Source organism: Diaporthe citri (genome assembly GCF_014595645.1).
Source record: "Diaporthe citri strain NFHF-8-4 chromosome Unknown scaffold_1, whole genome shotgun sequence".
Classification (NCBI taxonomy): domain Eukaryota; kingdom Fungi; phylum Ascomycota; class Sordariomycetes; order Diaporthales; family Diaporthaceae; genus Diaporthe; species Diaporthe citri.
Genome location: NW_025064846.1, coordinates 8,974,513 through 8,994,696, shown reverse-complemented (window position 1 = coordinate 8,994,696; position 20,184 = coordinate 8,974,513). Strand labels below are relative to the sequence as shown.

The window sequence follows — 20,184 nt, the reverse complement described above, 5'->3', positions numbered from 1 at the left end:
AAAAGAAGTTTTAATTAAATATATAAGGAAATAATATCTTTTTATTATTAAAAGATAATAAATTTTACAGGATATTATAAGTAAAGTTTTAATATAGAAATTTTAAAATTTAAATAGTAAAAAATAACTTTATAATATTTATAATATATAATGAATTTTATAAAGCTTTTAGCCATAGTAATTTATTAAAATTAACTGCTTAACGCTTATATGGAGATAAAGACGTTATATTGAATAAATTAATAGATTTTTACTGCGAATTATATTAACTTGCAAAGTCCGTTAAGAAATGCCTATATTTATTACTAAAATAATAATTTACGCAGCTATTTAAGTATATTCAATTTAATTTATTAAGTAAATTTTTAATAAGATTATTAAAAGGTTCTTAATACTTTATTCTATTTATTAATAATTATACTTAATTTTATTAAATTTACTTTATTGCTTAAAAGGATAATGTTTTAAACGTTATTAAAGGATTCTTAAATATAATTAAAACTTAATTTAGCGCGAAAGTTAAAACATTTAGTTTAAATAATGGGGATAAATATGTAAATAAAATGATTATTGCAATATTTCAAAAATATAGAATTATTTATAAGAAATTACCTCTTTACTATTATAAATTAAATGGCATGCTTAAAAGGTTTATATATACTATCGTTATTAATGCTTACATGATAATTTGCAATAAAGACTATTTATTCCTATAACCCAAAGTAATTTCCTATGTAATATATTTGCGGAATTAAAAATTACATTTAGCTTTATTATGTTAAATAACGCTATTTAAGGCGCTTTATAAATGGAAGCCTAATATTAAATATTTTTAATTATACTTTCGCCCTATATACCTTTACATTCTTATTAAGGCTTGCAAGCTAGAAATGAAATTATTAAATAAAGTTAAAAAGGCATACTTTATAGGATTTAAGGCTAAAAGCAAAATTATCTTTTATTTATTTATGCTACTTTAGAAAGTTATTATAATTGTAATATTAAGCCATATTACTTAATTTAATTTAGCAATAAAAATTACATAAATAATTGGCTAGCTAAATGAAAATATATTATTTAAGATAAAGGTATTATTAGCATTTTAGCTAATGGAACTTATTAATAATGCAGGATCCGTAAATAAACCCGTAAATAAACCGCTTAAACTTATAAAATCTATTAATAAATTACTTAAACTTACGAAACCTATATAGTTATATAATTTTTAAGGATAATAGATTTAGCTTTCATAAAAAGCAAAAGAAAATATAAATATTATTATAAAATATTCCAAAGATTTTAATAACTTAGCATTAATTAATGCAAACTTTATACCGGATTTTGCTTAATTAGTATTAATTAATGCTAATTACCTTAATTAAATCTTTGCTTAAGCATTGCTTATTAATATAGTAAATGCTAATAATATCCTTAATATATATGCATAGGTTATGAAAAGTAATAAAAGGGATGCTTAGCGATAAGCTATTAAAAAAGAACTTAAATTACTTTTAAATATAAGTATATAGATTAAAATACTTATTACTGCAAATTAATATATTGTTAATCCTTGCTAAGTATATATAAAGAAGTTTAATGCTTTTAGTAAGCTTATTCGCTATAAGGCATAACTTATTGCTTGCGAATATATATAAATTTATGGCGTGAATTATAATAATACCTATAGCCCTATGATGCGCTATAATAGTTTAAGATTAATCATTATTATTGCTGCTATAATAGGCTGGTGGCTTTAGTAATTCAATATTAAAATAGCATACTTATATAGCTGTTTAAAATATGATGTTTATATGTAATTGCTGCAAGGATATTGGATATTATTTAATAATTAGTAAGTCATTTTGAAATTTCTTAATGCCTTATATGGACTTAAATAATTAAGCCGTGAATAATTTAGTACTTTTAAAGAGGAATTAATTAAATATTTAATGGAAATAATATTTAATCCTTGCGTTTTTATTAAAGATTAAATTATTATTATTATTTATATTAATAATATTTTTATTATCAGGAGTCCCTTTTAAGTTAATGAATTTTGCATTAAGCTTATGTAATGTTTTAAGTATAAGGATTTTGGTTTTTATAAATATTTGCTTGGATTAAAAATTATATAAATTAATAATAAGATTTGCATTTCTTAAAAGAGATATGCTTAATGAATTTTAAAATGCTTTAATATATTTAACTGTAATTAGAAATAAACTCTTATGGATTTGAATTTATTTCTGTGATAAGAGAAACCTAATGATATTGTGATAAATGCAATGATATATTAATTACTTACTAAATTTATTAATTTTCTTATTATTAAAATAAGACTTAATCTTGCGTTTCTATATATAATGCTCTTAATATTTAATGCAAAGCCCATAATTCATTATTTAAATATTGCAAAGAAGGTGCTTTAATATATTTAGTATACATTAAATTATGCTTTATAATTTCCAAAATAAATATTATTATTTTAATTCACTATACTTAATATACATATTAACGCTTCCTATAATACCAATTTAAACAATTTAAAAGCATTTAATAAATATATATAACTCCTTAATAGCGGCCTAGTTACTTAGTTATTAAAGCGCCAATTTACCATTGCAAAATCTACTTGCAAGGCGGAATATATAATATATTTATTAGCATTATTATATCTTTATTAAATGATTTAAGCATTAAAAGATTTAAGCATTAAGCATATTAAATGTTTGCCTATTCTATATATTAATAATTAGCCAGTATTAAACCTTATTTAAAATTATAAAATTAATGCTTAATTAAAATATATTATTATTTATTATTACTTTATTTATAAAGAAATTAAAGAAATATATAATATTTATTATATTGCATTTAAAGATAATCTTACCAACATTTATATAAAAGCATTGCCTTGCCTTACCCTTAAAGAGGCTTATAGGAAATTAAGATTAAAATAAGTATAGGGTTTATACTGCTAAGGAGGGCATTTAAATAATTAATTAGAAATAATATAAGCGGAATATATAAATATTAAATAATGTTTATATAATAGTTTTAATATAAATTACAGCGAAATATTTAAATTATATTTTTAGCTATTAAAATGGAATATTTCTTATTATCATTAAAACGATAATACTCGCAATGGGGGGTGTGTTGAAAGGTGCGAAGGTTATATGCCCATACGCTAGCGCTAGCCTACAAATAGGCTCCTTCTAAGCGTTTAATAGCGGGGAGATTTCTCTCCTCAACACCCAACAATCAACTATCGTTTGCTTAATTGCTTCATCACTTGCTGCTGTCAGTGCGACCTTCCAGGCCGGCCTGAGGAGCACTCTCCAGGCCCGGTTGGTGGGCATGCATCTCAGTGAGGAGTTACGAAGCGAGGTATGCTGTCTTCTGAGCGGCTGTGGTACACAAAGAGTCTAACCGTATTTCAGATCCTTGAAAAGGCGCTGGCCAGTGTTGAGTACATTTACAAGGCAAGGGGAGATGTCGCGAATGCGATCACAGAGTCCTATGTTGATGGCCTTTGGTATAGCCACATCGTGTCTCTGGGTGCTTCGCTACTGGCATTTTTGCTGACGCCTCTGCTACGGGAGTATAAGCTGTGATGATAAAACTTGTCGGACACCCAGTATAGACTAGATCCCAGAGAAATGTATTTCTTGCTCGTTGCAACATTTACGCCGAATTAATCCTGCCGATTGAGAGCAGACCCATCGATTTCGTAAATTTCCTAGTGACTGTTCTCTATTAGTGTGGCCCAGGTCATTCGATTTGCGAGCTTGGGTAGAATAGTAATATGCTTCATGCTGACAGCGAATTCAAAGCAGCTTCAGCCATCTCCGGATCCCTGACCAGATGCCGATGGCAATGAATCCTTTGAACATTTAATTGTGCACTGACTTTTGCGTGTATCGCTAATTTATGCTTATGAGCATTATTTCCATGGATCAGTGTGGAGTCATGTATCAAATGCTGCTTACATCTTTGCTAACATCAATCTTACCGGTCTGCAGGCCACCTAAGTGGTCGTGGGAGTGATGACTGTCTACACACCAGCGCCTAGCCAATTGATCAAATTTATGACCATGGCCACTGCCCAGTCCGGCCGGCCGCTCTGCTGATGGTGATACGTCTGTCCTGTTGACAAGAACAACATTGCAAATGTGAAACAAACACTTGAATCCTACCTGGGTAAAGCACAACTATATTTGCCGTACCTCCAGGACCTTTTTCTGTGCTATTCCGGACATTCTCCATTGATACAATACTTTACGCAACCTTTTGAAATGTCTTTAAACCACATGGAACGGAATGTCTTCAACCTCGCCCTTGTAGCCTCCTGGGCGACAAAAAGTCTTGCACGCGAGGTGTTCGCTCACTACATGGCAAGTCATCCGCAACCAAAGCGACTACAGTCAAAGTTCAGTCACTGACACCCATTAGCTTGGGACTATCTCTCCTGAACACGCTCTGAAAGACGTTCGAGATGCACAGAATATGGGGTGAGTAGTGACTGACTTACGAGATTGTCAAGGCGGCAAAATGTTTACGATATTACGATAGTTTCACCGCGTTCGCACTTGATGTAGGAGATACCACCCAGGAGTATGTAGACCAGACCCTATCCTCTCTATTCGACGCGGCCGAAAACACTGGGTTCGGTCTATATGTGACCATGGACATGTATGCTACTGGTAACGGTTGTTACTCACGCAACGCCTCCTGCGACTCGGTGCGCCCCTACAGTACTGTTATTTATGTCACGGTGACTTCTAAACTGACAGCCATTTCTAGCCCTATGCATGCTTTGCAACCGACCAAGACGGTTGCAATGGGGTGAGTATTCTGATCGATTGCGAAAGTCCTACTTTAACTGACTGTTCCTCGTCACTTCTCAGCCTCTCGACTACCAGTGGATTTGGGACAAGTATATGGGCAGGTCTGCCTACCATTCTGTCAAAGGCGAAAAGATGATAAGTAGTAAGACAGTCGAGAATAAACTTTCTTGACCATTCCTATCAGAACACATATTGACCTTGCACCCAGCGTTCTCATCGGGCGGGTTCAAGAGCGATACTTGGGGATGTAAGTCACGGAGTCCTATTCCATGCTGTTCATTCACTCACATTCACTTTTTACCATTAGCCTGGAAACAAGGGATGAAAGACTCCGTGTATTTCATTCCAGACTTTGACGATACTGAAGGATATTATGAAGCTTCCGACGAATGGTGGTGAGTGGATTGAACCTCTCAAAGCTTGTATTAGACTGCATTGTAACATTGATGAAAACAGGGGGAATTGGGGTCCAGTACTTGATGGGGTATCCAGCTGGGAATCTGCCTGGCCCCAGATTGTTGGCTCCGACCCTTCCAAGCCTGGCGATGTTTCCAAGGACGAAAAGGTCCTGTCCTCCGCCACCGGTCGAAACAAGGGATATATGATCGGTACGTCCACTCAAGATGATTCTCTGCCTTCCAGACGCCTAACTAAATACATCGATAGGTCTCAGCCCTCTTCAGTACAAGAATGCAGTAAGTTGTCTTGGTCATTCACATATCCGCCGTTACCGTCTGGTCAACTGGTAGACAACCAGAGGCTAACGTGTTCAAGTATGGAACCAATCTCTATCGTCTGGGAGACCTCAATCTTCCAGCTCGTATGGACCATATTCTTGGAATGAATCCTCGCCCTGAATTCGTCCAGTTCATTACCTTTAACGATGGCCCTGAAGCACACTACATCGGAAACCTCTGGCCGGAAGCCGCCACAGATGACGCATCTTCTAGATACGCCAACATGGACCAATGGTCACATGATGGATGGAGGCCTCTGTTGAAGTCCTTCAACGAAGCCTTCGCCAGCGGTGCACCCGCGAGCGAGATGAACACACCCGGCGATGCAGTTGCGATCGGCGCAGCCTGGTTTAAGACGATACTTGTCGACTCTGTGGACTGCACTAACGACACCAAGCCAGACGGGTTTGACCAGGGCAAGAATGCTCTTCACTGGGCGATCGTGCTGGATCCCAAAGCCGGTGCTGGTTATACTTTGACTGTGGCCGGGGACAAGACACGGAGCGTGCCACTGAACCCTGGTCTCAACTACGGCTCGTCTGAAGGCGGGCTGCAGGCTGGTGCTCAGATTGTCGAGCTTCATGACCCAAGTGGTCAGGTCGTGATGACGGCCACAGGCGGCATGTGTGTCTCAGATGGATGTCCATCTGGTATATACAACAGCAACTATCAGGTCGTCGAACTGACTGATGGAAGCAAGCCTGCAAGCTGTCAGGAGTGGTGAATATTAACTGCCCGTGGGATATGATTCAATCGGAGCACCCCCCCCACCCCTCCGGGGCTCCTCCAATGTACAAAACAGAAAATTCTACACGAGGAACGAGAGCTGGGAGAGAGAGAGTTAAATCATCCAAAAAAAAAAAAAAAAAAAAAAAAAAAAAAAAAAAAAAAAAAAAAAAAAAAAAAAAACCCCCCCCCCCCCCCCCCAAAAAAAAACCCTAGTTTCCTTCATCACGTCGTTGGCGTCAAAAGGTGTGAGGATCGGATAGAGTGCAGCGGTAGTGGGGCGTGCCCCTTGTAGATCCACTGCCCCCTAAGCTTTTACTCTCACCGGGGCCACCCCCACCTGCTCTCGGAACACCTTGTGTCTTCGCTGCAAGCGGAACATGCGCCTGTAGATACCTGCTGTCCGAATCTGTTTTCTACAACAAATCGTTTCCACTTCACAAGGCAGATGCATCTGCGCAAATGATGGGCCGACAATGCTTGGATTGAAAGGAGGCCCGCAATTCATTTGAAGCTTCGGACATTTGCGTCACTCCAGGACGGCGAGCTCAATTGTCCTGGATACTTTGGGAGAGGGCCACCCAGGCAGAGTCTCTCTCGAGGTCGCATACCCTTCGTGATTAAGCTTCCCCGGGATCATCGCCCGAAACGAACAGTCACTCCGGTACAACGAAATGTCCATCGCATGCGGCAAGAGGGCGCTTGGGCCTCTTGGGTACTTTCCCATCGTCCTCGCTTTCTTCGCACTTGCAGCTCAGTGCCAGCAAGGCGGGCCCACGCAGAAGCCGATCGTGCAGGTGCCGAACACGGGAGCCCAGAGCACCGGCATCCCGATCACGCAGAAGCCGACCGCGCCGGAGCCGGTCGAGTCGAGCGGCCCCAAGCGCCACCCAGACCTCCCCGTGCTGGGCTACGTGACGCCGTGGAACTCGCGCGGCAAGCAGCTGGTGGAGGACTACCGGGAGAAATTTGATATCGTCAGCCCCGTCTGGTACACCGTCCACGCGGACGAGGCCAACGTCGACGAGGTGTATGCCGTCAGGGGTGGTCCGCCGGCCAAGGAAGATGAGGAGTGGTACCAGAGGCTGCAGAAGTCAACCACGTCGTCGGGCGCGGCGAAGCCGCTCCAGATTGTGCCGCGGTTTATTCTGGACGGGTGGGACCAGGACAACTTCCAGAACCTGGTCTTCAACGAGACAAGATGGCGGCTGCTCTCAGAGGCCATCGTGAACGTCGTAACCGAGAGGTCATTCGACGGTGTCGTCTTCGAGTCTGGCGCGTCCTACGCCCTGGGACCCCCTCTCACGAAACTGTCGGAGGTGTTACATGCCAAAGACAAGCTTTTGATACTGGTCATGCCGCCTGTTCGGGCACCTGGCGATGGCATGACTGATGCCCACAACTCGAGTAAGCAAGGTTCCTCATTTCCTTTCTCCACAAATTTGATTTTATAGCTATTTTGTCCTGGGCTGCATTCTCTCATTCTTCACATCTCCATGCCAGCTTCAAGATTGGATTTGAGCAGGCACGAGCGGGGACAAGCGAGCCTGGAAGTCCTCGTTATGCATATGTGCTTGCCAAACAAATTGTTTTAACGAGTGCTTCGTGAAAGAGCGACTGATTTGAGATGTTTCAGTGATTGTTCAACCCCTCGCGGGCCTTTCGCATTATATCGATTATTTCAGCGTCATGACATACGACATGACGGGCCCGGGTGGTCGAGAGCTACATGACGGCACTGGCTTCCCGGACGGCAGCTCGATCAGACGGGCGATCACTCAAGGGCAGGCTCGTGAGCCTGGCCCGAACACAAGCGCCGACTGGGTCAGGGACAATCTCGTGGCATTTGTCGAGGCGTCCCAAGCGGGCGCCATGGATCCGTCCCAGTCACCTGCAGAGTCCAGGTGGGCGTCTAGGAAGTTCCTCATGGGCATGCCTCTATATGGGTACAAGTATCCTGTGCTATTTGTTGACAAGACATCGGGCGACTTCGTCAAGCGGCCGGCGGATGCTGAAGCAGTCGCGCCCGTCTTGAGAGGCGCTGGGGAACCCGTCCTCATGACCGAGATATTGGACATGATCAAGAAGAAAAAGGCGCAGGTCCTCAAGTCGGAAACGGACGGTGAATTTTATTTCGACTATGAGGAAAGGCCTGGGACCGGGTTTTGGAGAGTGTTCCTGCCCACGAGCGAGGGCATCTCTAAAGTCTTTGACACGATACAGGACGTTGTCGACGATGACCGCGCGTACGCCTTCGGCGGAGCCGGCGTCGCCCTCTGGGAAGTTGGTCAGAGTTCGACTGGTCTCTTGGCTTCTATATGAGGCTAAGTATCTAGGTACTATCAGATCGCGGAGCATAGCGCGCCATGAAAGGGCCACCTGAGAAAACAATACACGGTGAACGTGATGCCATGGGAGACTGAACTTGTGCTGATACCTGGGAAAGGTCCTCCGTCGAAAGCTTGTGATGGGGAAATATACTGTATGTTTTGAGAAGCCTTTCGAGGAGCAAATCCAAAGGAAGCGATGCTAGCTGAGCGCCGACTCACATTCGAGGAGCCGGCCTGAGGTTACCAAATGACTCCCCGTCACATCATTTACCGGCTGAGGACCTATCATAAAACAGGTAGGAATCTGAAGCTTTGTTTTCATGCATAGTCTACTGGCCCCCTCCTTTTCCCTAATCGCCCTGGTGGAGAGACTCCTGCAGCTCTCCTGATTCCGACGGCCAAATACGGCCCGAGGTGCCAGCCACTACCACCCGAAGAGGTAGACAGACGACCAACTACTAAAGAAAATTGGCGCATCGGAAGGTGGAAAACCGGACGTGATCCTCACAAACATCGACCTGAGAAATTTGTCCGTGCAAAATTGTAGCAAGATCCGCCGTCATGTCGGACCCAGTTCGCGGTGCAGCGTCCTCACCCGATCCTACAGACCCCTCGGACCCGCTCACCTTCCGCAACCCCGTCCTCCGCGGCTTCAACCCGGACCCGACCATCTGTGTTGTTCCGCCGAGCGGTGATACCCCCGCGACGTATTTTTTGAGCACCTCGACATTCGAATACTTCCCGGGGTGCGCAATCTACACATCGACAGACCTGCTCAACTGGAAGCTCATCGGCCACGCGCTGAACAGGAGGAGCCAGATCGAGCTCCGGACCGTCGAGCCCGGCGCAGGCAGCTGGGCCAGCACGTTGCGTTACCGTGCTGGGGAGAAAAGGTGGTATCTTGCCAATTGCCTCTTTCAGAGGTACAGGCCTGCGACTGATGTGAGTGACGCACTGTCTGCCGTGGGAGAATGGCAGCTTACTCTTGTGTACTCTATAGGAACGCATCTTCCCTCGAGGGTTTTATGTGTTTACAGATAATATTTGGGACGACAACGCCTGGTCTGATCCGGTTTACTTTGACAACCCTGGCTTTGATCAAGACGTAGGTACCGCCCTTGGACTGAGACCACCAAACCCATGTCCTGTTCCTCTTTCTGCTGCTCATATGAAACTTACCCTCACGCATAGCTATTCTGGGATGACGACGGCAAGGTGTACCTCTCAACAACCACAAGACTCTCGGACCGCGCCCCAGACTCCAAGCAGAAAGACTTCGCCATCCACATCAGCGAGATCGACCTCCCCACAGGCCGGACCCTCACGCCGCCGGCCGTGATCCGCAAGTCCCCGCACGGGATCGCGGAGGGCTCGCACATCATCAAGCGCAACGGGTTTTACTACCTCTTCACCGCAGAGGGCGGCACCGAGGCGGGCCACCAGGAGTGGGTCTTCCGCAGCCGCGAGGGCGTGCTCGGTCCGTGGGAGGGCCAGGACGGGCCGCTGTGGTACAACGGCCCCGACGAGGAGGTCCAGAGGACCGGCCATGCGGACGTCTTTGAAGACGGGCGGGGCGGCTGGTGGGCGGTTCTGCTCGGGGTGAGGCCGTTGATGGATGAGAAGATGAAGAAATGGCTGGAGCCGCAGCTGGGTCAGTATTAGCTTTTCACCTCTTGCTTTGATCTAACAAAGATTGTGGCGTGTGAAAGCTCTGACTAGTCTGGGTGCATCCTAGGCCGAGAGACGTTCCTGGTGAAGGTAGATTGGGTTGACGACTGGCCGGTCTTCAACGAAGGCAGGAATATCACCCTTCTGACACGAGGACGAGACTCACAAGCAGAGCGAGTTCGGCCAGCCGACGTGCCATTGGAGTGGCAGGCGGATCTCAAGGGACCCAACCTCGAACTCGGTTGGTACCAGAAGAGTGAGTGGCTTTCCACACATTACGACACACTTATGTTCCAGTGGTCCAATTTGACACTCTCTCTGTCTACAGACACACCGCTGAAGCAGCCATACTCGCTCACCGAGAGGCCTGGTTACCTCCGGCTTTGGGGGAACTGCTATGACCTTTCGAGTCCAGAGGCTCCCGCCATGCTCCTTAGGAAGCAGACGTCTTACTTCCAGACATTTGAAGTCACTATGGAATTCAACATCCAGAGGTTAGGCTGTGAAGCTGGTCTTGTGCTATGGTGGAGTCAATTCTCGTACGCCACCATCGGTGTCATACGTGGTGGGATCATCAGCGACCCCACGGGACCACGCCTCGTATGCCGAACCCCCAAAGGACGACCGGGTGAATTTGAGGTGAGGCTCCCTTTCCCGAGACTGTGGAATACGTGCAGTGATGCTGAACTGTCTCTGTCACAGACGACATCGAGGGATATCTCAGCCAGTGTGGCGACGGCCCCTAACACGACCGTGCCCGTCAAGCTCACCCTCGTCTGTGAAGGCAGCACGTACACGCTGAGTTTAGGCCAAGGGCAAGGGGGCAGCCAGGCGCATGTCTCCTGCTCTGCAGAGGACTTGACAATCATGCCGCCAGTCGGTGGCGCCTTCACTGGTGTCATGTTTGGTGTCTACGCTTTTGGGCGAGGGGAACCGGTGCTTGACCCAGCAGATTTTACCGATATTCGCGTGTTGACCAGGGCGACTTGACGGAGGTCATCATGGCGTCCACTCTGATGAAGGTCGAAGGACTGAGGTTACACGATGGTGTCTGATCGACACACAATGAAGTGTTGTCTACAGGTCGACCGAGTTGATGGGCATTGTCTCGTATGCGACTCAAGTGCAAGTGATGTGAGCCGCGTGTAAGAGGGCCCACAGGTATCTGGGAAGGGGGCTGCAGGACGGACCGGCTGACCCAGTCCGTGATGGAGGCTTAGATGAAATTGACAGTTCACAGGTGTATACATGATCGTCCTTTGAAAAGATGGGCCTCCGTATCGCTTTTTGTGAGACTGAGGGTAAGAAACTGGGTATGAGGACAGATGACTGGCCACGTTTGCTCAGTACTGCATCAGTTGGCGTGACACTCGTCTAGCAAGCAGGCAAGTCGCAGCATGCAAGCCATACATAAGTAGGCGCATGTGCAGTGGATTGCAGATGCAACCCACATGCATATACAGTCCACATATGTACTATAGATACTTGCATGCAGCCAGAGATGGACAGATGCTAGACCCGGCAGACCACCCGGCCTGGGATTTGCAAACGGTTACTAGTGACGCAGACAGACGAGTATGTGTGATCTAAAGCGTAGGGCTGACTTCGAATGAGGGAGCCAGGTAGTTTGAGCTGCTCCACGTGGGACAGATGAAGTGCAAGCCAGCGCCGGGTGCTACTTAGTAGCAGCGTCAGCGCCAGAATGACAGGGCCAAGGTTGTCTGGATGCTCCGAACGGGGTGAGTTGACGTCGAGAACGAGGAGACCTACGTAGAGGGAGGGAGGAGGCCGACGGATCATGTCTCGGATTACCGTAAACAGGAACCCGCTGGGCGATCTCGACGTACCCCAGACCCGCTCCCAGATCCCCTCTGGTGCCCCACATTCGAGGTCGACGACAGTCCATTGTCCACCCCACCACGGACAGACATGCCAGGCAGAGGCGGATGAGTGCCGGGTAAACTTGGACACTTGGACGAGAGAAGCATCCTCATGCCGGAGTAGCCTGCTATTATAGCCCCCCAGGAGGAATTGACAGGTCAGCTGTCCTCGTTCTCACGGGACAACTGGCCGATGTTGCATTGCAGTGAAACTCAATGCTGGTTGAGCCCAATGGCCAGTGCAGCGGGAGAAGAACTGCCAAGACAAACGGGCTCTCTAGAGCCTGGACTTCGCCTTCGCGGTCGACCATCCCCTCGGGCCCCGCCAATGCCCACAACGGCAGGCCGAAGCAGGCCAAAACGGCAGCGGCGAGAGGGGTTAGGGACTAGGGGAACTAGCACGCCCAGCAGACATACGGCAGGAACCGAAGGCGAGGAAAGAACGACAAGAGGAGCTACTCCTTGCCTGGCTCGGCTTCGAGGGCGGGCAACCTCCTCCGGTGTCGAAGATCCATCAACTCCCGCCCACCTGGACTACACACGGCGCCTTTCTCGCAAAGGGAATCCCGTTCGGGTACAAAGCCTGGCAATACCCCGAGATCTGAAGACTTTGAAGTTGTGACGTCTTTTGGACACTGTTGGTGGCTGACCCACATCACGAGAAACTCACACTCACTCTCCTTCCTTATCAGTCTTGCTGTGGTCCTGCCTGCTCAGGTGTGAGTCGCTTCATATCCCTACACCGCGCGCACATCACTCCTTTGCCCAAGACCAAGCCCTGGTCAAGCCAACCATAAAAGACCATAAAAGATCACAAAAGACCACAGGAGACCAACCCATCAGGACACCAATCAGCAATTCCAACGCTTACTCACACTCACGCAGGAAAGACACAGCAAAATGTCAGGAGTGATCAGTAGACTGGCTCCCAGGGCTGTGGCCCCAAGGCTCCTTCCCAGGTTGCCCTTGGCTGGCCGAGCAGTGGTGAACAGCCCCAGCATCTTCATGGCCCCCACGACAACGTCACCAGCCCCTTCACGGCCCAGACAGTTCCACGCGACGGCCAGCCGGAGCAATGGGCTCACTTTCGAGAACACCGGCCGACTGCCCGAGTTCAGTCTGAGAGACAAAGTCATCATCGTCACCGGAGCCGGCCGCGGGCTGGGCCTCGTTCAAAGCGAGGCCCTCCTCGAAGCCGGCGCAAAGGTCTACACCCTCGACCGCCTGGAGAGGCCCGACCCAGACTTCCACCGCGTGCAGGAGCGCGCCAAGGAGCTCGGAACTAGCGTCACTTTCAACCGCATCGATGTTCGTGATAACATCAGCCTGAACGCGACCATCGAGAGGATCGCTGATGAGAATGGCCGCATCGACGGGCTTCTCGCGTGCGCCGGCATCCAGCAGGAGACACCCGCTCTGGAGTACACCATGGAGGACGCCGACAAGATGTTTGGCATCAACATCACCGGTGTCTTCATGACGGCGCAGGCCGTGGCCAGGCAGATGCGGAGGCTGGACCGGCCGGGATCGATGGTGTTCATCGGCAGCATGAGCGGGACGGTGGCGAACAAGGGATTGATCTGCCCGTGAGTCATGCCACTTAGACTTTATCACAATCACATGCTGACCAGGATACAGAGCATACAACGCCTCCAAGGCCGGCGTGATCCAGCTCGCGCGGAACTTGGCCATGGAGTGGGGACCTCATGGCATCCGTGTGAACACTATTTCCCCGGGCTACATCGTGACTGCAATGACAGCACCCCTTTTCGAGCAGTTCCCCAACAGGAAGGAGAATTGGCCCAAGCAGAACATGTTGGGCAGGCTGAGCTACCCAGAGGAGTACCGTGGTGCGGCTGTCTTTCTCCTGAGTGACGCTTCGAGCTTCATGACTGGCGCAGACCTTCGCATGGATGGAGGTCATACTGCCTGGTAAGGCATCCCTAGCACGTGGTCTTGGGACAGTCGTGCCAGGGAGTGGGGATTTCGTGCTAGAGAGTTTGGTATCGGGACATGGGATGATTCATGCGTCCTCGTACGTTGGATGCAGCATGTGGATTTGGGTGTTGGGGAGGTTTTCTGGCCATGACCGTTCAGGGCAAGTTGGGAACGGCAAATGATTTTTGGGCGTTGCATTTATCAAACTTGCTCAGCATGGTGCGATGGTTTTCTATTACATCCAAAATTCTCAGTTGTCTCTCATGGGCAGTGGAACTCGCAAGTCATAATGAATTGGGCAACAATTGAGCATCATCGACTACTACTGTGTCTGTCTTGAATTCGGCCCTATCCGCTACATGCCTCATGTAGGCTTCAAAAGACCGGTGGCACCAAATGAACATCTACTTACATCCTGTTGAAAATCCAGGAAGTCGCTTTTAAAGGGCCAAACCACACGCAGAGGCGTGGGTGCATCCATTTTCCTCTGTAATGTAACACATCCGCACGCGAGCAGTTGATGATATGTTGTTTTTGTAGTTGGGATTTAGCACATCCAGTCAATGCTGGGTGGCAATACACACAGCTGACGCTAATTCCCTGCTCCAAAGAGACACAAATGACTGCAGTAGACCCCTCAAGACGGCGTATATCAACACCTTTCTCTTTGACCCTCTCTTTGGGCACCCATCACTTTTCTTGCCTCGCCTCCAAAGGTTTCCCAGAGTGCATTGCATGGCACTGTCATCTCAGTCCTTGCTGAAGGATCTGGATGTCCTTTCCTGTCCGAAGTAGTTGAAATGCAGTAGCGGTCTCCACTGTGCTTCTCTGGACCAATTCAAGTTGTGAAGTGGCTCGTCACAGCGAAGATGCTGGAATCTGTAGATGGTTTCCTGCTGTGAGACGATCAATCCACCACAGACTAGGCGTGCCTCGGCTGCTAAATATTTCTGTAAATATTTCTGCGTCCCACAAGGGGCCATACCAGCATGGCGCCGGGCCGACCGCCTCAGGGCGCGGGCCCCCCAACAGGCTGGAACAGACTCCTAGGGCCCAGCTTCCTCACCACACCCCTCCTCAGGTTGAAGCGGTGTTCGATTTCCCCGTCGGCCGCGCCCCGCTCCCGCATGACGAGCACGTCCTGGATCATGCCCGACGTGAGGAACCTCCGGCCCTGGCCGCCTGACACCCCGAGGCCATCGAACTCCTCTTCGGCCTCGCGGGCCAGCCTCTCGCGGGCCTCGAGCGCGGACAGGACGGCGTTGTTGGACGGCGACGGGAAGACCGGGCCCCCGCCGGAGGGCTGCTCATGGGCGGGCTGTGACGACGTCGGGGATGCGGTCGACGACGGCGAGTAGGTCGGGGTTGGGCTGGACGACGCCTATCTGGCGCAGCCGCTCGGCGAGGCCCGGCTGCAGGCTGCTGTCTGGGGGTGGCGACATCGACATGTGCGGGTCGGAGCCGTCTCGGAGGATCGCTGTTTCACGCCCGCGTCGTCGTTAGCAAAGGGTCTCTCTATTGGGCCGGGGCTCCCCGTGGGGAGGCGGTGCCGAGCAGCACGGTGACGGACCTTCATCCTTTGCCAGCGACGCCTTTGGGGCCTGGGCCTTTCGGCTCGGCGGTGGTCTTGACGCCGCAGCCGCTCTGGAGGCGGAGGATCCCGTCGAGGGTGGTGGCACTGCTGACCCAGGAGCTCTGTTTGGGAATTTGCGAATAGTGCTCTGCGCGGCGGACTTGGATGCGCCGGAGCCCATACTGACTGCAGCAGATACCGTGTCTTGGGAGAAGTGGGCGATTGTTTCTGGGGGTGGAGGTTTCCTTGATCCTGTCGCTGGCCGGGGGAAGGCGATTGAGGTTCTAATTTGTAGTCTGCGCAAAAGTGAGGCTTCTCTTCTGTGAGTTGATATCATCATGACGAGCACAATGCGTTCTTTTGGAGCTGTGGCCAACTGCAAGGACAGGGGGGTCCCACGCTAGGGTTCGACCCTCATCGGCTCGCAGCACTGGATCTGAATAGTAGAACGCTTCCTCGGCATCTTGCTCCTCAGTCGAACATGTCTGCAGGTCAGTATGTATGCCAGACTTGATCAGCAGACGATCTTTCTTGGCTCCACAGGTTCAGCATCGGCTCTTTTCCCAGTTTCTGCTATCGCTTGCTGCATGTCAGCATGCTCAGTCTTAGTACCCAGAGTTACATTTCAACAGTAACCTAAACTGTTCGTCGGTCTGGTTGCACAACTACAGCTCCCCAGGATCCCAAATGTTTCCCTGTCACGCAGTTCATGATTGGCCCGTTTGTGGCGAAGTCTTTCTGACCAAGATTTCTTACTGGAAGAACATGTTGAGGAACAGTGGGTTTCTCCAGAATTATCGAAGATCTGTACTTTTACAGCCAAAGTATATGGCTAAGTTACCTCCTCCAAAAAAGGTAAGGGCTGCATGCATTTGCAGGGAAACATTTGGGATCCTGGGGAGCTGTATCACAATCACAGCACGCCAGGTGCCCAAACACGTGCAGGCTACGGCCCAACGGGAAGTGGGCGCTTAGATATAGAAAATATATTGCTTTGAGACACGAGCCCCTCACCGCAAAAGCTCAGGTTTAAGCAAAGCCACGATGGACTCTTATACAAAGGTGTCCGAATCCCCTCTCCCTCGTCGAGACTGAGACCAGTTTCAAGTACCGCATTATCACATCCTGGCAACCATGGATTCTATCATTTCTCTCTTTGGTCGTGACCCAGCTGGAATACTAGCTACAATTGTGGTCATTTTCCTAGGGTACCGCCTACTTCTGATCCTCTACAACGTCTCCCCGTTACACCCCTTGAGCCCGATCCCCGGCCCCAAGCTGGCGGCAGCAACCTACTTTCCCGAGTTCTATTACGATGTCATTTGTCTCGGAAGATATACTACCAAGATCCGTGACATGCACGAGAAATATGGTGAGACTAAGAAGCACAACTCCTTGTTTCCCAGAGCTAACAGCCGAGACAGGTCCCTTGGTTCGCATAAGTCCCGACGAGGTCCATTGCAGTGACCCTAGCTTTTCGGACGAAATATACGCTGTTGGTGGACGTAAGCGTGACAGGACACTCCATCAAATCAACAGCGTCGCCGTGTCAGTATATATGTGCTCCTTCAAAATGGTCCGTGACATTTCGCACCCACTGACTCCCCTTTGTGTGAAACAGCGGCACCAAGGCTGAATTTGGCACGGTAGACCACGATCTCCACCGCATTCGACGAGCGCCGGTTGCCAAGTTCTTCTCGCGGTCGGTTATCATGAGCCTTGAAGAAGACATTGCAGCGCTCACCCAGCGGCTCTGTGACAAGATCATGGCCCAGAGAGGCAACAGGACGCCCTTCGACTTGACCATAGCATACAGCAACCTGTCCACCGATGTCATTTCGGCCTACTGCTTCGGCGAGAGTTTCAACCTCTTGGACCAACCCGGGTGGGGACCCAACTTTAGAGAGTGCAACCTGGCCATGCTGAAAAACTGGTTCTTGTTCCGCTTCTTTCCTTTCTTGAAGAGCCTGGCGAATCTCGGCGTATGGTAGGTTGGTCTGAAGGTGGAGATTGAAACCGATGTGATGTTTGCTGATAGACCTGCCCAGGTTTCTGGAATATCTGCCCGAGGATACGGCGCTATTCATACGCACCATGCAAATCGACATACCCAAGCTGGTCACAAAGACCACCGAGGATCTGAAAGCCGGGGTCGACTGCCCGCGCCCGATTTTCGTCAAGGCCCTAATGGAATCTAATTTGAGCAAAGAGGAAAAAGCCCCCGATCGTATGTATGCAGAGGTTTTGGGCCTTCTAGGAGCCGGTACTGAGACGACAGCCTGGTGGGTACTTCTCCAAATGCTTATGCTCTCCGACCGACTTTTGATTCTTTCCTCTCTGTTCTTTCAAAAGTCGCCAGACACGCGGGAGCGAGACAGCCCTTATCGCTTCTGATGCCTGTGTTCGATGGGGAAATGGTGGAGATTTACTGACAACTATCCAGGTGTCTCAGTGTCTTGACATATCATATCCTAGCGAACCCTGAGATCTTTGACACCTTGACGCAAGAACTCAAAGAAGCAATCCCCAACCCTCAGAACCTGCCACACTGGGCCACGCTGGAGAAGCTTCCATACCTTAACAGTGTAGTCCAAGAGGGTCTACGTCTCTCCTATGGGGCATCAGGTAGGTCATCCCGGATCGCGACCGAGGAGGACCTGGTATACCGAGGCCGGTGGCAGAGACAACCCCTTCGATACGTGATACCGCGGGGGTACGCGATTGGGATGTCCGCCTTTATCTCTCACCACGACGAGACGTTGTTTCCAGAGTCGCACAAGTTCCAACCCGAGCGCTGGCTGGATCTCCAGCATAGAAAGGAGCTCGATCGGGGGTTTCTCGGTGAGTGACCGACTGGCCAGGACACCTGTATTGTTCCAAACTAAGAAAAGCAGCTTTTTCGAAGGGAAGCAGAATTTGTTTAGGGATGAAGTAAGCACTTCTCACAGCTTCACTGCTCTTATCGTTTTGCAAGCCGAGAAGCTGACATATAGTCCAAAGTCTGGGTCTTTGTGAACTCTATCTGGCCACGGCTGCTTTAACCTTGCGTGTGTTTCCACACATGCGTCTGTATGAGACAACGGAGGAGGTAAATCAGGTCCCCATGTCCATATGAGTCTTCTCTTCTCGATCAAAAACGCCACCCCAAGCGGTTTCTGCTCAAATTACTCTGTGTAATACTTCAGAGGCTCTTCTTTCACCTCGTGCTAACGACAACTTCTCAAAGGACGTCCGTTACGATTGGGAGGCACTGGTGCCAATGCCTAAGCACGAAAGTCTTGGTGTGCGAGCAATAATTGTATAGCGAGGGTTTGCCGTCAGTGTTTGATCAATTGGAGCTTCTGAAGTCCTTGAATATATGAAATGGTGTTCATTGCCTATGTTCCGAATTGATCAAGACATGATAAACATCAAGAAACTGGATTTTCGTCTTTGATTATTCTGGTAAGAGCACCGATGTTTTGGCAAAATTTAGATACGGACCGAGGAAGACATGTTATAGGCGCCTAAATCTTCACTACCCGTTCAAAAATGGCAGGACGTCAGCCTTGCACACCAGTCCCTCCTCGGGCAAGACTCCATTTTCAAAGTACATCTGTGGAAGGCTACAAGTGTCGTGAGGGGTTTAAAAGCATGATTATAAAAGCGTTTATCTCCTAAGAGTAGTTTAAAAGGAGGAAATAAAAGAAATTTAATTATTTAAGCATTCCAAAAAGTAATTACAAACCAGGGTTAGGGATGTGCATATAATACACCCCCTAATTAAAAGGTGGTTTCTGCCTTATTAACTGCCCTACTTTTTTAAGCAGCTAATTTATACTTAAAAACATTAACTATAGCCCGTTAAGCAGTTAATCATTTAACCTTTCCTATAATATATATACTTTATTACTTAAACTTTAGCTATTTATAGCCTTATAGCGCAGCCTATAATTAATAATTAAAGCTCTTTTTTAAACTTTTTTAATTAAATTTATATTTAAAAATACTTATTTTTATTAATTTTAAGCATTTTTTTAATTATATTAAAGATAGCTAAAAGCAATAAAAAATAAGCTTTTAAGCCGCAAGCTATTTTACCTTCTCTTATTTTTAAGGTTTAAAAAAAGAAATATAAATATAGCTAAATTAATGAAAAGCTTATTAATAAGGATAATAAAAGCTTTAATACTTTTATTAAAATGCTATTAAATAATATGCCTAAAAGTAAGTTTTTTAATTAATTTAAAAATTAATTTTAAAGCATATATTAATTTTTAATATAGCTTTAAAAAACCTTTAAGCATATTTAAATAGCTTAAAGCTTAAAGTAAAATGCCTTTTTAAGAAAAAAGTTAAGATAAAGTATAAAAAAAAGAAGGAAAATATAAAAAAGCTTAAAAAGATTAATAAGCATTATATTCCTTATCTCTCTTATATTAAAAGCCTTATATATAACTATAATAATAATTTTTACATAAATTATAATAATAAAGGTAATTA

General features: G+C 47.1%; 7 protein-coding genes across 7 annotated transcripts; 6 read left to right on the top strand and 1 right to left on the bottom strand.

Annotated features, from left to right (window-relative positions):
* Window positions 1-3,360: 3,360 nt before the first annotated feature.
* Window positions 3,361-3,610, top strand: INS49_002331 (uncharacterized protein; the record flags this gene model as incomplete). Its single annotated transcript, XM_043163144.1, has 3 exons — window positions 3,361-3,390; window positions 3,444-3,561; window positions 3,606-3,610. The coding sequence occupies 3 exons, from the start codon at window positions 3,361-3,363 to the stop codon at window positions 3,608-3,610; spliced, it is 153 nt and encodes a 50-aa protein (XP_043031650.1).
* Window positions 3,611-4,509: 899 nt separating this feature from the next.
* On the top strand, window positions 4,510-6,311 carry INS49_002330 (uncharacterized protein; the record flags this gene model as incomplete). The annotated part of the gene is made up of 9 exons (XM_043163143.1): window positions 4,510-4,514; window positions 4,576-4,744; window positions 4,807-4,848; window positions 4,911-4,992; window positions 5,059-5,097; window positions 5,158-5,245; window positions 5,307-5,458; window positions 5,517-5,545; window positions 5,625-6,311. 9 exons carry the CDS (start codon window positions 4,510-4,512, stop codon window positions 6,309-6,311), a joined length of 1,293 nt encoding a protein of 430 aa, XP_043031649.1.
* Window positions 6,312-6,987: 676 nt separating this feature from the next.
* On the top strand, window positions 6,988-8,635 carry INS49_002329 (uncharacterized protein; the record flags this gene model as incomplete). The annotated part of the gene is made up of 2 exons (XM_043163142.1): window positions 6,988-7,720; window positions 7,950-8,635. The coding sequence occupies 2 exons, from the start codon at window positions 6,988-6,990 to the stop codon at window positions 8,633-8,635; spliced, it is 1,419 nt and encodes a 472-aa protein (XP_043031648.1).
* Window positions 8,636-9,204: 569 nt separating this feature from the next.
* Window positions 9,205-11,057, top strand: INS49_002328 (uncharacterized protein; the record flags this gene model as incomplete). Its single annotated transcript, XM_043163141.1, has 6 exons — window positions 9,205-9,585; window positions 9,644-9,748; window positions 9,835-10,294; window positions 10,379-10,567; window positions 10,640-10,876; window positions 11,014-11,057. 6 exons carry the CDS (start codon window positions 9,205-9,207, stop codon window positions 11,055-11,057), a joined length of 1,416 nt encoding a protein of 471 aa, XP_043031647.1.
* A 2,139-nt stretch (window positions 11,058-13,196) lies between these two features.
* Window positions 13,197-14,127, top strand: INS49_002327 (uncharacterized protein; the record flags this gene model as incomplete). The annotated part of the gene is made up of 2 exons (XM_043163140.1): window positions 13,197-13,777; window positions 13,830-14,127. The coding sequence occupies 2 exons, from the start codon at window positions 13,197-13,199 to the stop codon at window positions 14,125-14,127; spliced, it is 879 nt and encodes a 292-aa protein (XP_043031646.1).
* A 1,011-nt stretch (window positions 14,128-15,138) lies between these two features.
* INS49_002326 (uncharacterized protein) lies at window positions 15,139-15,883 on the bottom strand (the record flags this gene model as incomplete). The annotated part of the gene is made up of 3 exons (XM_043163139.1): window positions 15,139-15,447; window positions 15,506-15,606; window positions 15,700-15,883. 3 exons carry the CDS (start codon window positions 15,881-15,883, stop codon window positions 15,139-15,141), a joined length of 594 nt encoding a protein of 197 aa, XP_043031645.1.
* Window positions 15,884-16,836: 953 nt separating this feature from the next.
* INS49_002325 (uncharacterized protein) lies at window positions 16,837-18,551 on the top strand (the record flags this gene model as incomplete). Its single annotated transcript, XM_043163138.1, has 5 exons — window positions 16,837-17,074; window positions 17,127-17,250; window positions 17,324-17,689; window positions 17,751-17,933; window positions 18,146-18,551. 5 exons carry the CDS (start codon window positions 16,837-16,839, stop codon window positions 18,549-18,551), a joined length of 1,317 nt encoding a protein of 438 aa, XP_043031644.1.
* Window positions 18,552-20,184: the final 1,633 nt, after the last annotated feature.